Source organism: Monodelphis domestica, chromosome 6 (assembly GCF_027887165.1).
Source record: "Monodelphis domestica isolate mMonDom1 chromosome 6, mMonDom1.pri, whole genome shotgun sequence".
Classification (NCBI taxonomy): domain Eukaryota; kingdom Metazoa; phylum Chordata; class Mammalia; order Didelphimorphia; family Didelphidae; genus Monodelphis; species Monodelphis domestica.
The window spans coordinates 299,899,390-299,922,483 of NC_077232.1; the positions used below are offsets into that span (position 1 = coordinate 299,899,390).

At 39.4% G+C, this 23,094-nt stretch overlaps 1 protein-coding gene across 2 annotated transcripts in view; it reads left to right on the forward strand.

Moving 5' to 3' along the window:
- The window catches only part of METTL14 (methyltransferase 14, N6-adenosine-methyltransferase subunit), a 33,056-nt gene extending 14,967 nt beyond the window's left edge, over window positions 1–18,089 (forward strand). For both annotated transcript variants that reach the window (XM_056803493.1, XM_056803494.1), the window contains 7 exons: window positions 551–638; window positions 1,901–1,991; window positions 3,447–3,588; window positions 5,356–5,448; window positions 8,957–9,073; window positions 12,176–12,386; window positions 16,700–18,089. In XM_056803493.1, the coding sequence (XP_056659471.1) occupies window positions 551–638; window positions 1,901–1,991; window positions 3,447–3,588; window positions 5,356–5,448; window positions 8,957–9,073; window positions 12,176–12,386; window positions 16,700–17,013 (1,056 nt within the window). In that variant the 3' untranslated portion in view covers window positions 17,014–18,089. The remainder of the gene's footprint in view (window positions 1–550; window positions 639–1,900; window positions 1,992–3,446; window positions 3,589–5,355; window positions 5,449–8,956; window positions 9,074–12,175; window positions 12,387–16,699) is intronic.
- Window positions 18,090–23,094: the final 5,005 nt, after the last annotated feature.

Below are 23,094 nucleotides of genomic sequence, written 5' to 3' on the forward strand. Positions count from 1 at the left end.
ATTTAACAATATTAAGTGGCTACTATGGATTTTGTTCTCCATGATAGTTATTTTGTAGTTGTATACATATGAAAAAAATAAATATATCAAGTTAAGAATGTTATGTATCTGTTGTCCAGATGAAAATGTAATTGGGAATTGTTTAACAAAATAAATAAAAATACAAAATAGATAATATTAATATGTGGCTTTCTAAGTCAGTATGCGCCCATAGATATCTGTTTTTGTTTGAGTTTGATATTCCTGATGTAGAACATTGCATGTGTCATATCTTCTTTATTCGATGGCCAGTTCCATAGTGGGGACCATGTTTTGGTTGGTCAGCTTGAAGATCTCTTAGTATCCAGTACAGTGCTTCACTTTTGATCATTCTATGCTTAGGTTACTGACTGACCTAAAAAGTATGAAATTTATTAAGTTTTACACATGCACGGATATATGTTGTATATTTATAGAGGTATCTATATATGAGTATAATGATATTTTCATATTGCATAATATATAGTATTTACCATAATTATAGATGTTCTTTTTATTTTCACATTTTTAGGGGACCCAGAGCTTAAATCCTCACAATGATTATTGCCAACACTTTGTTGATACAGGACACAGGCCCCAGAATTTCATCAGAGATGTGGGTACGTGAAACTTGCTCAATAGGTTATGGCTAGCTCTTGACTCTTTATATGTGACTTATCCACTTTTTGAATGATCTTAGGCAAAGTAATGTTTTCCTCCCCAATCTTATTATTCATGAATGGTCAAGAAGTAGAAACTAATTTTAATAATAGTTTAGGCAGAATATATAAATATATCATAAACAGGCCTTAAATAAAAACAAAAAACAAAAGAAGACCCCTTACCTTCCATCTTAGCATCAATACCATGTATTGATTCCAAGGCAGAAGAGGTATAAGGACTAGGCAACTGGGATCAAGTGACTTGTCCAGAGTCATATAGCTAGGAAGTGTCTGAGGCCAAATTCAAACCCAGGACCTCCCATCTCTGGGCCTGACTTTCTATCCACTCTGCCACTTACCTAACCCTCAAAAAATTTTTTTTAAAATAATGAATGCTGTTATACTGCCAATTTTGTGTATAATTGAGAGTTGAATTTAATGGGTCCATTTTTGACTAAAAGGATCTTTTTTAAAAAATACATAAAAACATTGGGATCTCGCCTGTTTAGCCTTAAATTATATGCGGTTTGCATTCCCACAAACTTAAGAAATACTAGAAATATTTTTGTATATATGATAGAAAACAGTAAAAATCATGCTTTTAAATATTAAACATGTTTTAAAATAGCCCCACCTATAATTGTGTGTGCTATTTGAATGCATGTTGCAAATGAACTTGACTGCAATGAATAGCAATTTTTACTTGCAGAGAATGTGAAGAGCCTTGTTGTCTCTGTTTAAACTGATATCACAGAACCCACATTGACACATCCCAATGCCCAACATAACCCTAAAAACTTTGGAGTAGAGAACAAATAGGGCCTGGGGGACTAGATGTGATGAGTTGTTGTCAGACACTCTAGAATGATGGGAGCTGTCCAGTAAACCATTACAGTTTGGGTTTGTAGACCTTTGTTTATTAAAACTCATTAAATAAATAAAATAAAAATAATGAACAGTAAAATAATTAAATAAAAAAGAAAATAAATTAAATAATAAATAAATAAAACCTATTAAAAAAAACCCTAATGCTAAAATAGCAATGAGGGTTTTAGTGGAGAGGAAGCTGGTCCTTCTTCCTTCCCCCTCCCTGTCAGCCCCTCACACATTGCTGGCATGTAGTAGGTGTTGTATGATTGATTGATTGATTTAGAGAATTCTCATAATTTGGTTTCACTCAATTAAACTTATGTTGTTGACATAAATTTTTTGCCATTCAGGTTTAGCAGATAGATTTGAAGAATATCCTAAACTGAGGGAGCTTATCAGACTGAAGGATGAGCTGATCTCAAAATCCAACACTCCTCCTATGTAAGTACTTTTACTGCCGCTGTCTACACTGTTTTCATTATTTGAAAGGCCACAGGTAGACATGACAGAAATGCTAATGACCTACAAAGAACACAGTCCATGCCCTCAGGAGTGACCATAGCAGGGTGGTATGTTTTGAGCTATGAAGAAAGAACTTTAAGAAAGCATTTAGTGAAGAGCTGAAATAGAGGGGATAAAAGCTAGACCAATCTCATTAGTGAATATGGATGCAAAAATCCTAGACAAAATGCTAGCTAGGAGGCTGCAACCATATATCACAAAGATTATTCATTGTGACCAAATGGGATTTATACCAGGAATACATGGTATGGTTTAATTAAAGGAAAACTTTTTATTATTTTATTAAATTAGAAAAAATAATAAAGTTTATTTGGAAGAAAAAAAGGTAAAGCATATCAAAGAAATGAATGACCCAAAAAATGTTAAAGAAGGAGGTCTAACAGTACTAGATTTTAAACTGTATTAAAAAGCAGTAATTATCAAAACTATCTGATACTGGCTAAGAAATGGAAAAGCAGATCAGTGGAACAGAACATGTACAGTAGGCAGTGATAAAAAGATGATTATAAATGTTTTGTGTTTGACAAAAGTAAAGATCAAGCTTTTGGTATAAGAATTCACTATTTGTTAAAAAAATTAGTTTAGTTTTATTTAAAAAAAATTTTTTTTAACCCTTACCTTCCATCTTAGAATCAATCCTGTGTATTGGTTCCAAGGCAGAAGAGTGGTCAGGGCTAGGCAATGGGGGTCAAGTGACTTGCCCAGGGTCACACAGCTGGGAAGTGTCTGAGGCCAGATTTGAAGCCAGGACCTCCTGTCTCTGGGCCTGACTTTCAATCCACTGAGACACCCAGCTGCCCCCAAAATATTAGCTTAAAAAGAGCATTATAGGGGCAGCTGGGTAGCTCAGTGGATTGAGAGCCAGGCCCAGAGATGGGAGGTCCTAGGTTCAAATCTGGCCTCAGACACTTCCCATCTGTGTGACCCTGGGCAAATCACTTGACCCCCATTGCCTAGCCCTGACCACTCTTCTGCCTTGGAGCCAATACACAGTATTGACTCCAAGATGGAAGGTAAGGGTTTATTTAAAAAAAAAAAAAAGAGCATTATATACAGCAACAGATACTGTTTGAAGAATAATTATGAATATCCTTCTCTGAACAAAGAACCAATAAAGAGAAACATACATGACATAAGTTTTATATATACATGCTTTTTTGTTTTTTGTTTTTATTTTGTCAAAGGATGCCTTCTGTAGTGTGATGTGGGGAGGGAATGAACTTTAATGTAACAAACAAATGAAAAAAAAAGCAAGCAAACATTTTAGTTTCTAACTTGTGCAAACTCTAGGAATAGTATTGAAATCTGCCTGGTTTTAAAATCTTGTTTAGTTGCTATAAGTGGTACACTTAAAAAAACCTTTTTACTCATTAGGTATTTACAAGCAGATTTAGATACTTTTGACATCAGAGAACTAAAATCCAAATTTGATGTAATTCTTCTGGAACCTCCTTTGGAAGAATATTACAGAGAAACTGGAATCACTGCTAATGAAAAGTGCTGGACTTGGGATGATGTAAGTATTTCTTGAAAGACAGAAATGATGGGGCTTTGCTTTTTATGATGAACTGGTTATTTTTAAGATATGATTTTTAAAAACTTGAGCTTGAACAAGGAAGTATTTGTGAATATATATATACTCCCTAAACATAAATGAATTTGTGTGCTTATGCTGTATTTGAGGTTAAAATCTTAGCTAACTATATTGTCTTGGGCCTGGTTACAGGGAAAAACTGAATAGTGGCTCACAAAAGTGATTCTCTGGAAGGCTAATTCATGTGCTTCATTGGGGGTGGGGGTGGGGGGACCCGAAGGCTCAGAAGGCTCCCAAAAACTGGGCCAGAAGAGCCCAAGCTTTAGCAGCTCCAACCAAGCTAGAAAAGATTCATGAATGGGTTATTGATTTGTTTCTTAAGGACCAATCAGTTAAGTTTGCTGAGGCCAACCCCTAAATTGGTAGCAGGGGAATGAATTATTTTGTTCATAGCATTCCAAGCATAGAAGAGTTGTGAATTGTTTTTGTGGTAGCCACAATGTCCCCCCAGTGATGAAATCATAGATCCTTATTGAAGTGGGTCATCACGCCATAGAATTTGCTGCAGGCTCTTCTCTGCTCTCTGTCTGGGTAAACAGCCAGGTAGCATGCTTGTGAAATCTCTACTTGGCGGAGGAGCAGGATAGTGATGGTTAAAAACACCCTACTAAAAGGGGAGAGAAGAGCTGGTAGCTATTCAACTTCAGAACCATGATGTAAATGTTAATCACATGCCATCTCAGCCATGGTGCTCGAACCATTACTCTCTCAAAGAAGAGAGATGAGAGAGAGCTGATTACTTAGAGACCTAAATGACAGTATCTAGTCATTACCATATAGGTGTACTTAGATCTATCTGTGATCTCCTGGATTAATCCGTAAGCACCTAGTAACTACCCACTCCATACCAGACTCTCTGCTGAGAACCTAACTGCAAAGACCAAGATAATCCCTGTTCTTTAGAACTTTACATTCTAATGGGGAAACAAGGATAGCTACAAGCATTGCAGAATAAATATATAGTGAAAAAAACACAAGGCAGCTAAAATACAAGGTACTTTAGTTTCTAGTCTTAGGAACTCTTGAACTATAAAGAAAGTAGGGGAAAAGTGTAACGAATAATTAAAAAAATAATTTGACTTCTGTTAGTATAAGATAATGGCTGTTAGTATAAGATAATGGCATCTCAGCTTGCTCAGAATCCTTCTGATTCCCAAGTTGATTTTTCTGTGATATTGAAATGAAACATTTCCATGTTTCAGGGAAAAACATGGGAGGGTAGTGTTTTGTGTGTTTCAGACTCTAAAGATGGCGAGCAGAAAGATCACTAAGATCTCTTCTAGTCCTCATTTTACCAGAGTGCATTCTTTTTTTTTAAACCCTTACCTTCCATCTTGGAATCAATACTGTGTATTGGCTCCAAGGCAGAAGAGTGATAAGGGCTAGGCAATGGGGGTCAAGTGACTTTCCCAGAGTCACACAGCTGGGAAGTGTCTGAGGCCAGATTTGCACCTAGGTCCTCCTGTCTCTAGGCCTGACTCTCAATTCAGTCAACCCCCCAAAGTGCATTCTTAAACCTCCATTATAGAATCTTTCTGTTTTGGTAGTGCCAGCATTTGATTGAGGAGATAAGAATTTCTGTTTACAGAGCTTTTACTTAAGAAAATAAGAGCATGTTAATTGAGATCCCAAAGTTTCAGAATGTGTAGTAAACTCTAGTTTTGTGCAAAATTGTTTTCTGTTCCTTAGATTATGAAGCTAGAAATTGAGGAGCTTTCTGGACTGCGGTCATTTGTCTTTTTGTGGTGTGGCTCTGGGGAGGGCCTGGACCTTGGCAGAGTGGTAAGATGGTTTTTTCTAATCCTTAAGAAAAAAATCAAATAAACATGGTTGTATAAGAAGTTGTGGAATAATCTGCTTTGGAGAAGCTGGGTCTTGCTATTGATCAAGAAGGGGTGAGGGAGGAGACCATGGGACCAATGGGAGGCAGAGGGCATTTGGCCTTCTTGGTGTAAGCCATGTTCACATTGGTTTTTCTGGCTGTTGTATTTCATGAAGCTTTTGGTATCTTGTCGTTTTTTCTTCTTGACAAGTCACCCATTAGCTAAGCATAGATTCTTGTAATGCTCCTTTACATTTTTTAGCAATTCTTAGAGTTTGACCAGTGATGTGCTGCAAGCCAGTTTTTGAATTTTCACTGAGCATTTTTACCTCAGAAATTGGCAAATATTCATTCAGATCAAGACTTGATTTATTTTATTTTTTGCTCATAATCTAGACTTAGTGAACCTGTTAGTAATGCTGATCAAACTTAAGTGTGTCAGGCCTACATCTTTTTCCCTTTATAGAGCTACCTTAAATATTTATATTCATCTCTCTCTATATAAATATTTACTAGCACCCTGCTAACCATTCAGGGGAATGATCTAATTGATCTTTGTCTCTCTTCTACATCCTCAGCTTTTTTTTTTGCCAAAATGGTAGCAAAGGCTTGATGTAGTTAGTACTTGGGTGAAATCTAGGCCAATTCTATTTACAGTATTTTTGTTGTCTTCTGGTTTGATAAATGTATTGGAAAGAAGGTTAACCTGGCATCCCCTGTTTTTATTAAAAAATAGGCAAGTTCGTTTTTTGTAATTACGACTTCTCTTTCTAGATGTTCACTAACTGTCTCATGCTAAATTCTAGCATTTTTTTTTAAATTTCTTTTTTTTAGTTTCACATAGAAATAATTTAGTTTTATCGTCCTTTGTTCCATATTGTTCTCCAAGGTAGTTGTGTCAGCTCACAGTTCTGACAACAGTGTATTAGTATCCTACTTTTCCCACATTCCCTCCAACATTTATCATTTTCCTTTTTGATCGTGTTAGCCAATTCTAATGTTCCCCCCCTCCCCCCCCCCAGGAATTGAAGACAAGTTCAGTGGTCTCTATATCATTGGCATGATACTCTTCCCTTTTTTGAAAACCAAGACATTTTTCCCTCCCTCATCCTGGAATAGATACCTTTTTTATATTTTAGGATTCAGATCTCCTCACTCCCACCCCCAGGACAGTAATAGTCCAAGATAGATTATATCAGTACTTACATGCAATACATATTTTTATATTGCTCATGCTATGATAGACACATATCACACATAAAATAAAAATCTTATGAAGGGAATAAAGTGAAGGATGGATTGCTTGGATCTGAATTTCAACTCCAACAGTTCCTTCTTTATCTGTGGATAGCATATTCATCATGAATCCCTTGGGTTATCTTGAAACCTTGTCTCGCTCATAATAGTTTAATCCTTCATAGTTGATCATATAATATTTATTTTACTGTATATGCTGTTCTTCTTGTTCTTCTCACTTCACTTTGCATCAGTTCATATAAACCTGAACTCATCCTGTCATTTCTTATGGCACAATAATATTCCATTACAATCATATACCACAACTTGTTCATCCATTCCTGAAGTGATGAATTTAATTTCTAATTTCTTTGCCACCACAAAGAGCTGCTAAAATATTTTGGGACAGGGAAGTCCTTTTCTCTTATCTCTGATCTCTTTGTAATACAGAGCCAGTAGTGATATTGCTGCATTAAAGGATATCCATAGTTTTATGGCTCTTTGAGCCTGGTCCCATATTGCAGTTCAAAATGACTATATCAGTTCAGAGTTCCACCAACAGTGTTTTAGTGTCCCAGTTTTCCCATATACCCTCCAACATATATCATTTTCCTTTTTGGTTGTGTTAGTCAATTCTAATTTTTTTTCCCCTAGGAATTTGAAGACAGGTTCAGTGGTCTCTTGATCATTGTCTCAGTTCTCTTTTTTGAAAACCAGGATATTTGCCCCTCTCTCATCTTGGGATACCTTATTACTGATAGAGGTTCAATTATTCACTGGTTCTTTTGTGTCCTGGAATGTAATTTGATCCTGATGAATCAAGGTCAACTACTAAGTACTTTTTATTATCTCCCAAATGATCTTGGGTATTAATTCACTATTGTCCAAGTTTGTTCTGCCTTTCTAGTTTGAAGAACATTCTCCTTAGGAAAGAGGCAAAATAAGGGATGAGAAGTTTTATTTTCCATTTGTTGTTAGTCATTGATCACTGTCCACCTCATACATTGGTTTTATTCTCAACTTGTCCTCAATAGCGTTTTAAAAAAATTGTGATTCTTAGTTCTCTCTACTAGTTTTAGCTGATTCGGACCATTGGCACCTGCCATTATTTCTACACTATTATATGGACTGTGATGATTAAAATATTTGAGACTGTTTTTGGGTAAGAATAAAAATTTATTGGTTAGGTTAGAATATAACCAATAAATAAATGTCAGTGACCTTCTTGATGATCTGAGACCCTGAATGTCTTTCAGGCAGATCCATAAATATAGTTTTGGAGTTCATTATTCAGTCTCTGTCTAGTTCATTCCCAAACATCTCTGGTAAATGAATTGGTAAGGAGGTTGTCCATTAAGACTCTCAGCTCCTCCTCACACCCCTGTAGGCAATGTCATGTAGACAGGAAGAGCAATTATCAGTTAACCAGGTTTGATGGAGGGGGAAACATTCCTAAGAGTAAAGAAAATGCAAAAGTCAGCAGACTGGTTGGAGCCCCTCTAATTCAGGACCCTGACAAAGGATTAATGCAGCATTAAAATGCTGCAATAAAAAATAAATTCTTACATTGCAAATATTGTAGTGCAGGTATTCCTTCTACATGGTGATTTTCCCCATTGTGATTTTGATACACTGTGGGTTGGCATAAGAACTTAAATAGGAATTTTAGGGGAATTTTGTGGAAACCATAGATGACATGCAAAGGCTGACAAAGAAAAAGTTAAAAAACTGTAAAGCCTATGACCAGATACCTAACTCAGATTTTACAATAAAGTACTATAAACACCATATAAGAGAAAAAAGTAAAAGTTCAGATTTTTCTTGTATGAAGGGAAGGCCAAAAAATTTTGTCAATTTTCTAGATCCTGGGAGTCCTATGCCACTAAGTCCTGCAAGGTGGAAGGGATGTCTGTATTTTTATACATAATTTAGCTTTATTGCAGGGCATGACATAAGATGAAGCTGTATTCTGTAGTTCACTGTGATTATTTACATTCTCCCATATGTAACCTGGAGTAACTACATGTCACTGGGTGATGAGCTCAGTTTGAGGATGTATGCACAAAGGGCACTTGACTAGTCCAAGGCTGTATCCATACATATGTTCCATTTCTGTTTTCTTCCCTGAGGCTGGACTTTGAAATTGTATCCCTCACTTAAAAAAAGTCAATTCTTTTTTTGTGCTTAATTTTCAGAAATCCTAATGATTGTCAATTTTCTGTTTTCCTTTAGTGTTTACGCAAGTGGGGTTACAGAAGATGTGAAGATATTTGCTGGATTAAAACCAACAAAAACAACCCTGGGAAGACTAAGACTTTAGACCCAAAGGCGGTCTTCCAAAGGACAAAGGTACAGCCTCTTCCTGGCTTTCTTTCTCTTTTTCCTTTTGATTATTCCTGTCTTATTATTCTTTGTAGTCCTTCAGACTGATAGGGATATTGAGACGAGGGAGAAATTCATTCTTTTTGATTCTTGACACAGAAATTGAATTATAAAAAATAGGCATATTTTAATTTCAGCAGGTAAAAACTCTATAAATTAAATAGCCATTTTCCCCCAAATTAGTTTGATAAAACTCCAAAACACTGTTAGGCTTTGTTCATCTGGCTCTTTTACTGTTCTTTAAATACTCACAAGTTGTTTGTGAGCCTGACTGAAAGGTTGCATATGCTTTGATGCTCAGCTTCTTTTGTAAAAATGAGGGCTTTGACTTAGATGATTCCTAATATCCCTTCCATCTCCAAAGCCTCACTTGAAGAAGTATTACTAGTATTTGTTGACTCTTAGAGGTAGCAAGCTTTCCGGGGTTAAGCCTAAATTGGACTTGGTTCAAGGGTTTGTTTCTTTTTCCTTTACAAAAATTCAGTAACTATAGAACCCAGTTAAAAATACTCATATAATGGAAAATTGAAAAACAAGAGTAATAAAAAATATATAAGACACTATTTTCTTCTGCAATCAGTGCATTATAAACTGAAGGAAGTGACATGCCTTGGGAACATTCCTAACTACCTTATTAACCCCCAGGATAAACCTTTTGTAATTTAAACCATTTAAACCAGGGATACAGACCACTTGGCTGGGCAAGCCTGGGATCATGATGGAGCAGTGGTTCAGACAACTCCCGGTATTTAGGAAGAAAGTTTCTTAAGGTATCCTTTCACCAAATTAGCTGTAGTTGATAACTTTTTTGAACATGCACACAGATGGCCTTTTTGCCAAGCCAATTTCTCAACTTGTGCCTTTGATCATAGTCTCTTATCTCCTTGGGACTTGACCCACTAATCATTTCCTTTTCACTCCTTTTCATTTTCTCTTAATCTTTCCGCTCCTTACCAATGTGGTTAGTTCTCGACCTTGTTAACCCTTTAAGCTAGCAATCTCTTTCTCCCTCCTTTTCTCACATACATGCACATCTGTGTGTGTGGATATGCATATGGATGACTATGTTGTGGTTCAGGTGTGTGGTTCTGACTTCATGACCCCATTTGAGGGTTTTGTTGGCTGAGGTACTAGAGTGGCTTCCCATTTCCTTCTCTGACTCATTTTATAGATGAGGAGATCAAGGACTTGCTCTGGGTCACCCAGCTAGTGAGTATCTGAGGCCAGATTTAAATTTAGGAAGATGAATCTTCCAGACTCTAAACCTGTCACTATCTATTGTGCCACCTAGCTGCCCTGTGTATATATATATATATATATATATATATATATATATATATATATACACTGAAATCGATACCTCAGAAGTTTATTTGTGAGCTTTTCATTGATAAATCGTAAGGCATTGCTTCAGTTTTCTTGACCTTGACCTTTGTGCTAAGTTTGACCTTAAGTCCAACCTCTTCCTTGGATTGTTGGTCTTTTTCTTTCATTGTCTTCTATGTTTTTTTTTTAACCCCTTACCTTCCATCTTGGAGTCAATACTGTGTATTGGCTCCAAGGCAGAAGAGTGGTAAGGGCTAGGCAATGGGGGTCAAGTGACTTGCCCAGGGTCACACAGCTGGGAAGTGGCTGAGGCCAGATTTGAACCTAGGACCTCCTGTCTCTAGGACTGGCTCTTAATCCACTGAGCTACCCAGCTGCCCCGTCTTCTATGTTTTTACCATCCCTTGAACCGACTCCTCTCTGACCACCTATTCTTCCTTTCCAGCCCTTACTGGTTCTTTTATCTGCTTTCAAATCCCTAAATGTTGTTGACATGTAAAACAGTTTCCTTGGCCCTCTTCCACACTCTATATGACTACTCCCAAATCTTCACTGCATTCAGATCCTACGTTTATTTGCCTGTTGGAGATTTTTACCTCCTTTCCCCCATCTGTAAAATTTAAATTATATCTAGTAATAAAAATATATTATTTTTTTGAGGTTTATTAATGAATATTAGAAATCAAGGAATAAAGAAGAGACAAAATATGAACCACGTGCCCATGGCTGATTAGCCAATTCAGAATCCCCGATTTTAGCTTACTTACTACATCTTTGCAAAGGCAGGAAGAGAAGAGTGAGAGTGGGAGGAGTTACTGTCAGTTAAATACTAATTGTGATCTTGTACAGGTGGAGACTCAGGTGAGATTATAGGGAATTCTGGGAAACACTAAGGACTTCTGGGGATTAAAGTCTGGGGTTCAAAATCTCCATTTTTACACATCTCTGATGTCCAGTTGTTTGCCAAGATTTAGTAATGCTATCTCCCTTCAGTCTTATCTGTCTCTTCTCTATTTAGAAGATTAAGTTCCTCCTCACCTCTTGGTAGAGCCCCTTGATGCTTCCAATCTCAGCCCTCCAGTACAGTTGCCAGAAGTCTTTCTAAACCATAAGGTTAGAAGTACTTGTCATCCCCAGTCAGATAGGGTCTGTAAGAGCTAAGCTCACAAAGCATTTGGTTTTTTCCATCTTTTTAATTTTATTAGAGGGCACTTGGTAAAAGATGAAGGAATTCAGAAAAATGAAATTGCTTCGATAAAATAGAAACTCTTAGGCCTTTCATTTAAGGCCTTCCCCCTCAGTCTAGCTATAGCCTACCTTTCCAGGCTTATTTAACATTTCATATTTTTGTCAAACCGTGATATTAGTTGTTCCAGTTGTTTATGCAGGCCATCCCCAGGTCCTGGACTCACTCTTTCTTTAGCATTGCCTTTCAGAATCATCTAACTTTAGGACTCATCTCAACTGTCACCTTTCCCATGAAACCTTCTCTGATGGCCTCCTCTCCTCACATTTTCCTAGCATACTTGTCATAGGCTTTGTTTTGTCCAATGAAAGTTCTGTTATGCTTAGTTCCTAACCTGAGAAGCCCTGGCTCATTTTCCTACTTTGACAGTTCTCCTGGCTTTCATCAAACCAGAGGCCTTGGGCAGTGAGAAGGTTCTCAAATATCCACCCCAGAGCTCAGAAAAATAAGGGAAGCTCTCTGTGAATGAAAAGCTGTTTACTACTTGTCTTGTGCAGGAGCACTGTCTGATGGGCATCAAAGGAACTGTTCGGCGTAGCACAGATGGTGACTTCATTCATGCCAATGTTGACATTGACTTAATTATCACAGAAGAACCTGAAATTGGAAATATAGAAAAACCTGTAGAAATTTTTCATATCATTGAGCATTTTTGCCTTGGTAGAAGACGCCTTCACCTTTTTGGAAGGGACAGTACAATTCGACCAGGTAAGACTTCGGTTAAAAAAGAACTTCATTGATATATTTAAATGAATGATAAATCTTTTACATCCCAGAATAAAATAATGTGCAGAATAAAATTTCCATGATGCATGAACACGATACAATTTTATGGAAAACTTGAACATATAATTTGTCATTGTAATTCTGATTAGAAACATCAAAGCCCAAATTGTTTTCCATGTGGATATGTACAGTGGAGCTAAATTGCTATATCTTCACATTCACAAAAGGCATTTTAAGATTTGAATTGATGTACAATCAAAAGACCTCGAATCATGTCAGCTTGAGATTATTATTATGGTGACAATTGGCCAAATTGTAATCTGGAGTTGTCATTTAAAGCCATTACACTCCTTAGGTGTTTTTTTTTTGCACTAGGACAACAACAGGATTGGGAGTCTTACATTAACTAGGCAAGAGGACAGAAGGAACAGATTGGCTCTGTGTTCTCAGAAATCTGTGGGGATGGGGAGAAGCATTCATATTTCATAGCTAGGGGAAGAAATGATAAAATGGTTGAGAGTTGTCCCTGAGAGCTGAGGATTATGAATGAGCTGTGATGTGCATTCAGCAATGTATTGAGGAGACATTTCTTAGAAGTTTCAGGGAGCAGGCTATGGTCGGGCTGTGGTAAATAATCCAGCAAATAGCATTGCTGCAATGTGGTTGAGGCTCCAGTTTTTGCATTTGGGAAAAGTATAGGAGCAAGGGGCAGCCTGGTGGCTCAGTGGATTGAGAGCCAGGTCTAGAGACAGGAAGGCCCTTGGTTCAAATTTGGCCTCAAGACACTTCCTAGCTGTGTGACCCTGGGCACATCACTTAACCTCCATTATCTAGGCCTTACCACTCTTCTGCCTTGGAACTGATACTTAGTATTGATTTTAGGACAAAAGGCAAGGTTAATAAATATAAAAGCATAGGGACAAAAAGCAACTGACCAGCAGAAATGAAACCTTTTTACAAAGGTATTTTTATAAACACTGTTTAATCTCTATCAGTTAGAGACTGGAGCACTCTTTCACATTTGGTGGAAGGTTTTTGAAAAGAAATTTTAAAGGCTTTAGCTCTTTAAAATTAAATTCAACAAAGTCAAAAAGTTAAACTTCAGACTTAAAAAAATTGATACCCTATCCTGTAGACTGGACAGTGTTTATTTTGTGTTAATACAATTATAGCACGTTGAGATTTCTGGGAGGTTCAGATTTTTTCTGAGGATTCCAAAACATGTCGTTTTGAAGTTCTATGAGTTGTTTTGCTCTTTCATCAGACTTCCTTAAAGAAAAAAATGAACATTTTCCACAGTGGTTTGGGCAAGAGTTGATCACCATATTGCTGATAGAAACTTCCACCATGTTTGCTGAGCCAGCAGGTGGTGGCTGAGTGGTTGGCTGAGAAAGTAAGTAGGTTTGAGAGGCTTACCAGTATGGTCGAGGTAGGTTAAAGGATAGCAAAAGCTCTCATGTCCTTAGTTCAGCAACTGAATCTGGAACCTCTCTAGCAACAGCTGCTCTATAAGGAACCAGATGGCTGTGAGTTGCCCAAGGAATTAAAGTGAAACTGAGACTTTCTGGCAAAGAAAGAAACATGATCTACTTGAGGTTGAGAATTTTTGAAGTGTTTCCCTCACTTCCTCTGGTTTTACCACTCAGGATTTGAAATTCAGATGATTATCAGCTGTGTATGTACCATGCTACTTTGGGTAATATTTTGTGTCTCTTTTGAAAGGTGTTAACGTATTTGAGTGCACCAGATAGAAAGGAGGGATTTGGGGAGGTATTAAGATGTGTCTTCAGGAAATGCAGATCAGTCATGATTCCTGCAAAGGGACCTTGGATGTCACTGAGGATGGATGTCACTGAGGATAGCTCTAGAGCAGAATGACTTGTTCAATACCATAAAATTGATTAGTGCAGAAGCAGTAGTAGAACTTGGATTTCTGCACATCCAGGCCAGTGTTCTTTCTACTGTTCCATAATCAGTGAGCTCTTACAGAAGTGCCAGCACTTCAGATTTGGAAATCAAATGTGTGGAGGGAAAAATAGTCATAGACATTTTGGATTATGCACATTACCTTGGTCAGAGAGCTCTCTTCTTGCTTTTCCTCCATGGTTTCTATTCCTCTTTGATTTCCTAGCCCTTCCTTAATAAATGTTTGTTGACTGACTTAGTTGGCCTTGTATTCTTCTGGGGTCTTTGTTCTTTACTCTGTCCTATAGAAGTATCAGATTTATTCCTCCCATCCTCCCAGTGGTGCCAAGATGAGGGGTGTGGTATAGGGGAGTAGGTAGAATTACTGCTAAGAATTCCAACCTTTCACAGTCCTGCTCAACCTCCTTTCTGACTCCAGAAACCGAATTTTAGGAATTCGCTGCCTCTTGCTGCTGGTGATGTTGGAATCACAAAACTGGGCTCTTTTTGTGCCTACTCAGGGTGGGCCAAACCCATGGGCCTGTGGCCTTGGCATTTGTAGGGCTACCTCACTCAGAGAATGTGAGCTCTGTTTCTGACCTCTAGTGGCCATTTCCAGTTTCTTGGCATTTTGGTGCGTGGCTATCCAAGGATGCTGGTAGACTCGATGTGCTACTCCAGAAGCAAGACCATAGTGTGCTTTATGGTCCCCTGTCCTTCCAGGTAGCCTTGATATTCACCTCTTGCCCCAGGCCTTTGATTCATATGCTAGCTCACTCCTTTTGTGTTATGGCCAGTCAGCCAGCATTTAAATGCTTGGTATGTGTCAGGCTGCCATAGATGCTGGGAATGCAAAGAAAGGCACTTATTGTCTCTTGAGGGAGACAGTGTGTGAATAACTAGGCATGTGGAAGGTATATTCAGAGTATATGAAAGGCATTCTGAGGAGGGAAGGTCCAGTGGCCCCTCAGGGAGCCTGAGAAAGGCTTCCTGCACAGAGTGGAATCTGAAGTAAGTGTTGGAGAAAGCCTAGGAAGAGAAGAAATGGAGGTGAGAGGCCAGAGCATTTTAGGCAAGGCTCTCCAGTCCCTCCAAGAGTTAGAGACCGGGTGCTCTATAGGGAAGCCCTGGAGTTTATCACTCACTCTTGTTTCAGAATCTCCCACTGAATGATCTCTTTCTAACCTGGTATTGCTTTCAGATGCAATGGGGGTGGGGGGGTGGGGTCTAGGTGCTTCAGCCTGGGTGGTTGGCCTGCCAGGTGCTCAGTGGTGAGATCTCCTGAGGGTAGGCAATCATATCTCATATTCAGAGTGTCGGGGGTGGGGGGGGTGGGGGCTCCTCCCTTCAGTGTCCCCCTCTCCCTTAGATCAAGTCAGGTGGTCCTTCCCTAGGTGGGGCTTGCTTGGCTACAACCTTGTGGGCAGTGTTCTAAATGCCAGCCAGGTGATACCAGCCTGAAAATACTCCTGTCCATCTCTTCTCACATAGATTCCCTCTTCTGATTGAGGCCCACCCCTCTTGCTTATTCTTTTAAGATAGGTTATTAAACTTCGGGGCATGAACTTGTTTTTAAAAAACATTTTGATAATCATTTTGGCATAATTGGTTTCCTTTGGAATTCTATGTGATATGATTAGTGCATTTAAAAATCTATTCTGAGAAGAGAGTCATAGACTTCTCTAAACCACTCAAAGGATTCAGGACACAAAGGTGAGGTAGGTAGTAGATGCAGATGTGGCCATGTCTTTGTTCTCTTTTTGGGCCCTTGACTACATCATGGTGAGTCACAAAATGCAGTTCATTCTTGATCACTTGCCTGCCCCCACTGTGGGCTCCAGTTTTTCACAGAGGTTGTCTTGAATACTATCTTGTAGTGTAAGTCCTCTCTGGCTCCTGTATGCCCTAGCCCCTGCACAGTGGTTTCAGATTAACGGGGGTGTGGGAGGTGTGGGGCCTTGGACTTCTTGATTTGTTCTTGTAGAAGGTAACCTATTTATCAGTAGACACCGTTGTGTACATAGTATCTATCATAGCATGGTGCTTGGCAAGTGGGAGTTTTTATGTGTGTATGAGAGGGATTGGTACCAAGAAGGGTCTGATACTTAACCCCTGACATCCAGGAATTACAGCCTAGGGAGGAAGATGAGATAGGAAGCAGAATGTTTAAATCCCAAGACCAGAAGACTGTGTGAGAGAATGTACCCCCAAAGTCACACAGGCATTAGGTGCCCTTAGAGCTCAAAGACTTTTCTTCTTCAGTAATATGGATGAGATGGGCAGGAGAGGTAACTGCAATTTGACCTTGAAATCTGGGTAAGATTTGGATGAGTGGAAGAGAGGAGAAAGTTGAGCAGAAGTTGATAATTCTTTCTTTTTGTCTCTTTTAGGCTGGCTTACTGTGGGACCCAATCTTACAAATAGCAACTTCAATGCAGAAACTTATGCTTCCTATTTCAGTATTCCTAATTCCCCTCTGACGGGCTGTACAGAAGAAATAGAGAGACTTCGGCCAAAGTCACCACCTCCAAAATCAAAGTCTGATCGGGGAGGCGGTGCTCCGAGGGGAGGTGGGAGAGGCGGGACTTCTGCCGGCCGTGGAGAGAGAGGCCGAGAAAGAAATCGGTCCACTTTCCGAGGAGAAAGAGGTGGTTTTCGAGGGGGCCGTGGAGGAGCACATAGAGGAGGCTTCCCACCTCGCTAACTACATTGGAGACATTGACCCCTTTGGTTCCTCTCTTCCTTCTTTCTCAGTTTCTACTGGGAGATTCACTTTAGGAACCAATTCCAGTTAAGTCCTTGCATTTTTTTCTCCAGGCATTTGAAAACCATAGGCTACCTCCTGTGTGTGCTTGTCACCTTTGGCAGGCTTGGTCTGGTTTGTATTGAATGTGAGACTGTGCCATGGTCATATGCATGTAACTGAGCAGAGAGAAAAACCAGAAGTATGTAGCCCAGATGAAATTAGTCTAATGTATTCTAGATCAGAGGAAGCCCTTGGCTCTGTTTTAATAGCTGAAGTAAATCTTTAAAGCTAAATTCTGTAACTAGTGCTCAGACGAGGAGCTAAGCTTGCTTGTTCTCAGTTTACTCAGTCACTTTCCTAACAGGCAGTGATGAAATAGAATTGGAAACCTGCTTCTAATTCATGTTTCCTCAGTGGCTTCAAATGGCAAGAATGATAGTTAAGACTTCTTGTTTCACATTTCAGGGAGTAGGCAGTTTGGCTTTTCCACAGGTATTGAAGGCAAAAGCTTGTCAGAAGCATGAATATAACCCTTCCATGTGTATCAATGAGTCCTTGTCTTCCTTAGAAGTACGATGATCAAAAATCCAGATCCAATTCCTGAAATTGGTGTAGCCTTGAATTTAGCCCTTTCAGCCTCCCGGTCCCTGTTTTAGGTTTTGGTAAGTGAAAGAGATGAGGAAAGCTGCAGACCCTGGCCCAAAGGTTAATGTTCTTCTCAACCTTCTCTTAAATATGTCATGGTCAGTGAAAAGAAAAATGGCATTTGTTCTTGAATTGGTTATGAAGCATTTAAGGATCGACTGGGATTCATTCTAAAAACTCTTGAACACAGCTTGTGGAATGAAATTTGTTTAAGCTTAATGCAACTGTTGTATTTCTATTTTTTATGAGAGACTGATTTGGTAAATCATTTATATAAGACTTTATACAACCTGGTTCTCTTCTGTAACTCCCATTTTACAAGAATTGTTGACTTTGGGAACAGTGAGAATGATTTCATTGTTAATTTTGATAAATACCATTTTATAATATTTGGAGTAGGCTTTCTCTTTTAAATGAAAGGCGATCATTATAGGCACCTTTGAGGACCCATTTGACGAGTCTGCTTTCAAAGAGCTGAATCGGCCTCGTTTCCAAATGAAACTCCTGGAAGCCTGCCATTAATTTAGATGTTACTAACCCAGGAGAACAGATCAAGAAATTTCGTGGAGACATGGTTGTTAATGTCACACTATGCTGAATTCTTTTTATCTTGGTTATTTCTGATTTTTTTTTTTTAAACAGAAGTGGTACCTCGGTGAACAAAACTTCTAGGAAGAAACTTCCTTTGAATAAAGTCATAGCCTGAGTACAGGGGGTTGGGAAAAACTCTGGTCTCCTTAGCTCCTGGCTATGTTGGTGGCAGTGGAAGCTGAGACGTGGTATCTATCCTGAGAGGGTATATAAGTGTCTCTTGGAGACCATTCTGGCCATGGTTGAATGGAGAATCAAACCTGGTGTTCAGAAAAGGTATTCCTATTTGAGGTGGAGTCTTGACTCAACAAGTGAAGCAGGTGAGGGAGGCATTGAGGCCCACAGCTGTGTGGTCTAGTCACTGGATGGGGATCCACCCACCTCTCATGAACACTACTCTTCCAGTCTCTCTGGTATTCATCTCTGATGGACACTGCTTTGGGAAGGGACTCAAGTGCTTACTGCCCTACCCTTAGCCAGTAGCTCCTTGGAGCTCAGGCTGCTGATGGAGGATTGGGTCACAGGCTCCATTCATTTCTTTAATGAAAGAAATTTGCCTAACATTTAGGGTGACTATATTAATGGGGGTTTCTGCCAGTCTGATGAAGTCTCCAAGAGTGTGTTTTGAATGAGAAATTAGCAGATACCTAGAATTTGAGAAACTTCCTAGCTCAGGACAAACCAGTCCCCTAACTTATGTCCTTAAAGATCTAATTCTTAACAATCATTCACAAATAGATGTATGGTATATAACTAAGGGGAAATTGGGTTACCTCTCCTGGGTTCTTTTTTGAGCTAACTTACATGTCAAAAGATGACAGCCTCAAACTCCAAAATAGGCAAGAGGAGGCGTATGGCCTCCCAGTCACACCTCATTGACTATCTAAATGAAAGGATTGCAGTGGTTCTCCATGCCAATCTGTCCCTGAACAAGGAACCCTCTACAGCATACCTGAAAAATACCTTTTAGATTCCTACTTTGCAAGGCAGACCATTCCCTTTTTTTTAAACCTTGCCTTCCTTAGAATTATATTGGTTCCAAGGCAGAATAGCAGGAAGGGCTAGGCAATTGGGATTAAGTGACTTGCCCCCAGGGTCACACAGTTTAGAAGTATCTGAGGCTAAATTTAAATCTAGGACCTCCCATCTCTAGGCCTGGCTTTCTTATCAACTGAGCCATCTTGCTGCCCCTAGCCTGTTCACTTTTGAACATGCATTCAAGTTCAAATCTGCTTCTCAGCAATTTCTGCCTTTTGAATCTGGTTCCACCTTCCAGGGCTAAGCAGACAAGTCTGGTCACTTTTCCTATTGATCTGCCTAAGGGGTTATTAAGCCCTCTCCAATTCAGGAAGAACCTCCTAGCCTGCTTTTGTGAGGGCACCATCCTTCCCCAACCCTTAGGTTCACAGCCTAGCTGCATTCATTCACTCCATTAACTTATAATCCTGGGTTTCAAATCTTGCCATTTCTACTCCTATGAGTCTCTGGAATCCGGCTTTTTGTCATTGCTCACTGGGCAATCCTCAGTTCAGGTTCTCATCACCTCCCACCTGGACCATTGCAATAGCCTCCTAATTGGTTTTCTGCCCCAAGTTTTTCCTTATTCCAATCCATATTCCATGCAACCAATGAAATGACTTAGTCATAGGTGTGATTGAGGCATTCCCCTACTCAGTAAACTCCAGTAGTTCCTTATTGCCTTTAGGATCAAAAGCAGCATCCACCTCCCACCCCCTTCTGTTTGGCTTTTAACTAGGCCCCAACTTATCTTTCCAGTTATATGTTACTTTCCTTTTAACACTGTTCAACTTATCAAACTTGGAGAATTATTTGTGGTCCTTATTAGTGTTTTTTGACTAGGTCTGCATGAAGTGGGTTACCCAGAATAGGTCTTGTTCAGTTCTGTTAGGACCTGGATTGACTTGGTCCATTTTGGTTGCTGGCTTCTAATTTTCAGAATAAATTAGACACACCTGCCCTTCTTCATAACTGTTAGTGTGGTATCTTAAGTGGTTTGAATAGGGCTTCTACCGGGGAACTCTACTTAGATGCCGAGGACTCCTTTATATCGGGGCAGGGTGCGCTGTCAGAAGCAATAAGCCCTTGCCAGTCAATAAATTTGATTCACCATTTTCAGTGTTTTGGAAGTTTTTCATTCCACATTTATAGATTTCTTCTAGATCCTTCACTCTCCTGTAAGGACTGCCATCTTAAGTCTAGTGCTGCTGCTGTTCTAAAGAGGGAGAAAGAAAAGAAGGGGGAGAGAGAGAAGGGAGAAAAAGGAAAGAAGCTGTAGCCCCCTTTCTATCTCTTATTCTGGGCATTATAAAGAAATAATAGTATGACTGCTTCTGATGGCCCTATGGATCTACTTAGTTCTAGGACTGCAGAAACCACTCCCCTTTATATGTTGCCTTTTCCCCAGTAAAAGGTAGAATAGACCCCTGAGAAGAGGGACCATTCTTCATATTCTTCGTAGCTGTCCCTAGTGCTGAGCACCTCCTGGCACTTTTTTAGTGGAGAAAAGATCCCTTTTTCTTTTCAACTTCCATCCTTTTCTTCCTTCAACTCTAGTATTTGTGTCTTGCAAAATGTTCCATCTCTAGAAATTCTGGAGTGGGGAAGAGGGTACTCTAGAGTGAAGTAGAGGATGAGTTGGAGATTTTTGGAATTCTTCTCAGGATATAATTTTTATGAAGAAGTTTGCCTTTGGGATGCCTCTTCTATGATAATAGAAATGTGACTCATCTTAATTGAGAAGACTCCCTCACTTTACTACCATAGATTTGCAATTCAGATTTGATATCCTAAAAATCCTAGGATTTAGCAAAACAGTAGCACTTGCAGTTATCAGGGAAAGGTAAAACGATTCCAGTCTTCAACAACTTTTGCTCTCTTCTCTTATTACCCTAATGTAGAGGTGAGTTGAGAAGCAGCTGTACAGTAAGTAGACAGGGCCAGTCATCAGGTCAACCTGAGTTCAGTTACATTTGGAGCAAGAGGATATTGGTTCAAATCCTGTTGTCTGTTGACCTTGGGCCAACCAGTTTCCCTTTCTGGTCTCAGTTCCCTTAGCTTTTAGAATTTTCTCTCTCCCTGTGCATTATTCTTAGACTTATTATTCTTCAGCCTTATATTACCTTCCCTCCCCTAGCCCCAGCACTTTCCCAGGCCATTATTTGTGCTCTGGCTATACCAAAGGTTCTTAACCCTGGGTCTGTCAACTTGTTTTGAAATCGGTGTGATAATGATTCCAATATAATTGTGGGCCATGGCCTGTTTTTTAAATTCTGTTTTCTTTTTGTTTGTTTTATGTACTTTAAAACATAGATGTACATGTGTGTACATAAAAAAGTACATAAAACAAAATATGTGTGCATTTATGTACATTTTTATATGTATATAAAACATAGATGGGGTCTATAGTATCAGGGAGTTCTAGTTCACAAAAGTAAAGAACCTCTGGGTTACGATCTTTGTCCCCAGTCTTAAGCTCATGGGGACCCAGTGTTCAACTCTACACTATTCACCATTGCCCTTTTTTCTTGAACCCCTTGTCTTCTAATGTATTGTGCCTTGCCATGCCATAACTCTGGATTACTCGCACTGTTTACCTGAGCTACGGCAAAATAGCAGAAATAAGTGGTACCTTGGTGGCCTGAAGTCTGAAGGACCTGAGTTCAAATCCAGTCTCAGATCTTGGGCAAGTCACTTAACTGTTTGCCTAGCCCTTGTCTTTCTTAGAGTTGTTACTAAGACAGGAAGTAAGGATTAAGAAAAAAAAAGTAGAAACAAATCTTGTTTCAATTCTTTCCCCACTCCAATCCATCCTCTTCACAACAGCAAAGTATTCTTTCTAAAGCATGAGCCTGACCAGGACTTGCCCCTGCCTCCTTCAAGTCTGTAATAAACCCCTGTGACCTCTCATCACCTTTAGGGTCAGATATAAACATGGCATTCTAAAGCCCAGTCTTCCATGTTCCTCCCCTCCATGCACTCTGGTGCAGCCATTTAGGTGTGCTTGCTGATCCAAATACATGACGCTCCATCTCCCACTTGCCCCATGCCAGGTGCCAGCCCTTCTCTCTGCCTCAGACAATCCCAGCTTGGCTAGAGGGATGTCTTGCACAGCAGGCGTTGCCCAATCCATCCAGCACCACCGCTTTTCCCTCTGAGGGAGGATGTCTTCCCTCTACTTGGTTTGTAGCTTGTATGGTATCTCTACATGACTCCTTATCTGAATATAACTTTCTTGAGGTCAACTATTGGTTTTGCTCTGTGTATGGTACAGCCCAGTTCCTGACATGTTGGCAGTACTTAATAAATACTTGCTTAGTTAAAGTGATTAGATAAGCTAGTCTTGAGGTACCTTCTACCCCCAAATCTACAATGCCGAGGCCTCTGTTGAATGCACGTCCCTCTGCATTGGCGACCTGTTCTTTAACTTTTATACCACACTGACTCTTGGAAACTAGACTATATCTGCATATTTCCAATGTAGAAGGTAGTAATTTTAAACTTGAAGGAAATGAAGACTCAGGTACAGAATAGGGAACATTCAGGAAACATGACTCAGGAAACTGTGTTGCTTATTTACTTCTTCCATAACGACACCCCAGAATTTGAAATGCATATTAGTCGTTATCAGAGGGGCATGGAAATAGTAAAATAGTTTGTATTTTGACAATAAGCTGGAGTTCTTTGATCTTTCTCCCCTCTAAGAATTCTCATTTTTCATCTTGGTCAAGTTAAACACCAGTCAAAATATGGTGGCTTGGTTTAGGGGAGCAGTAAGTGTGGTAC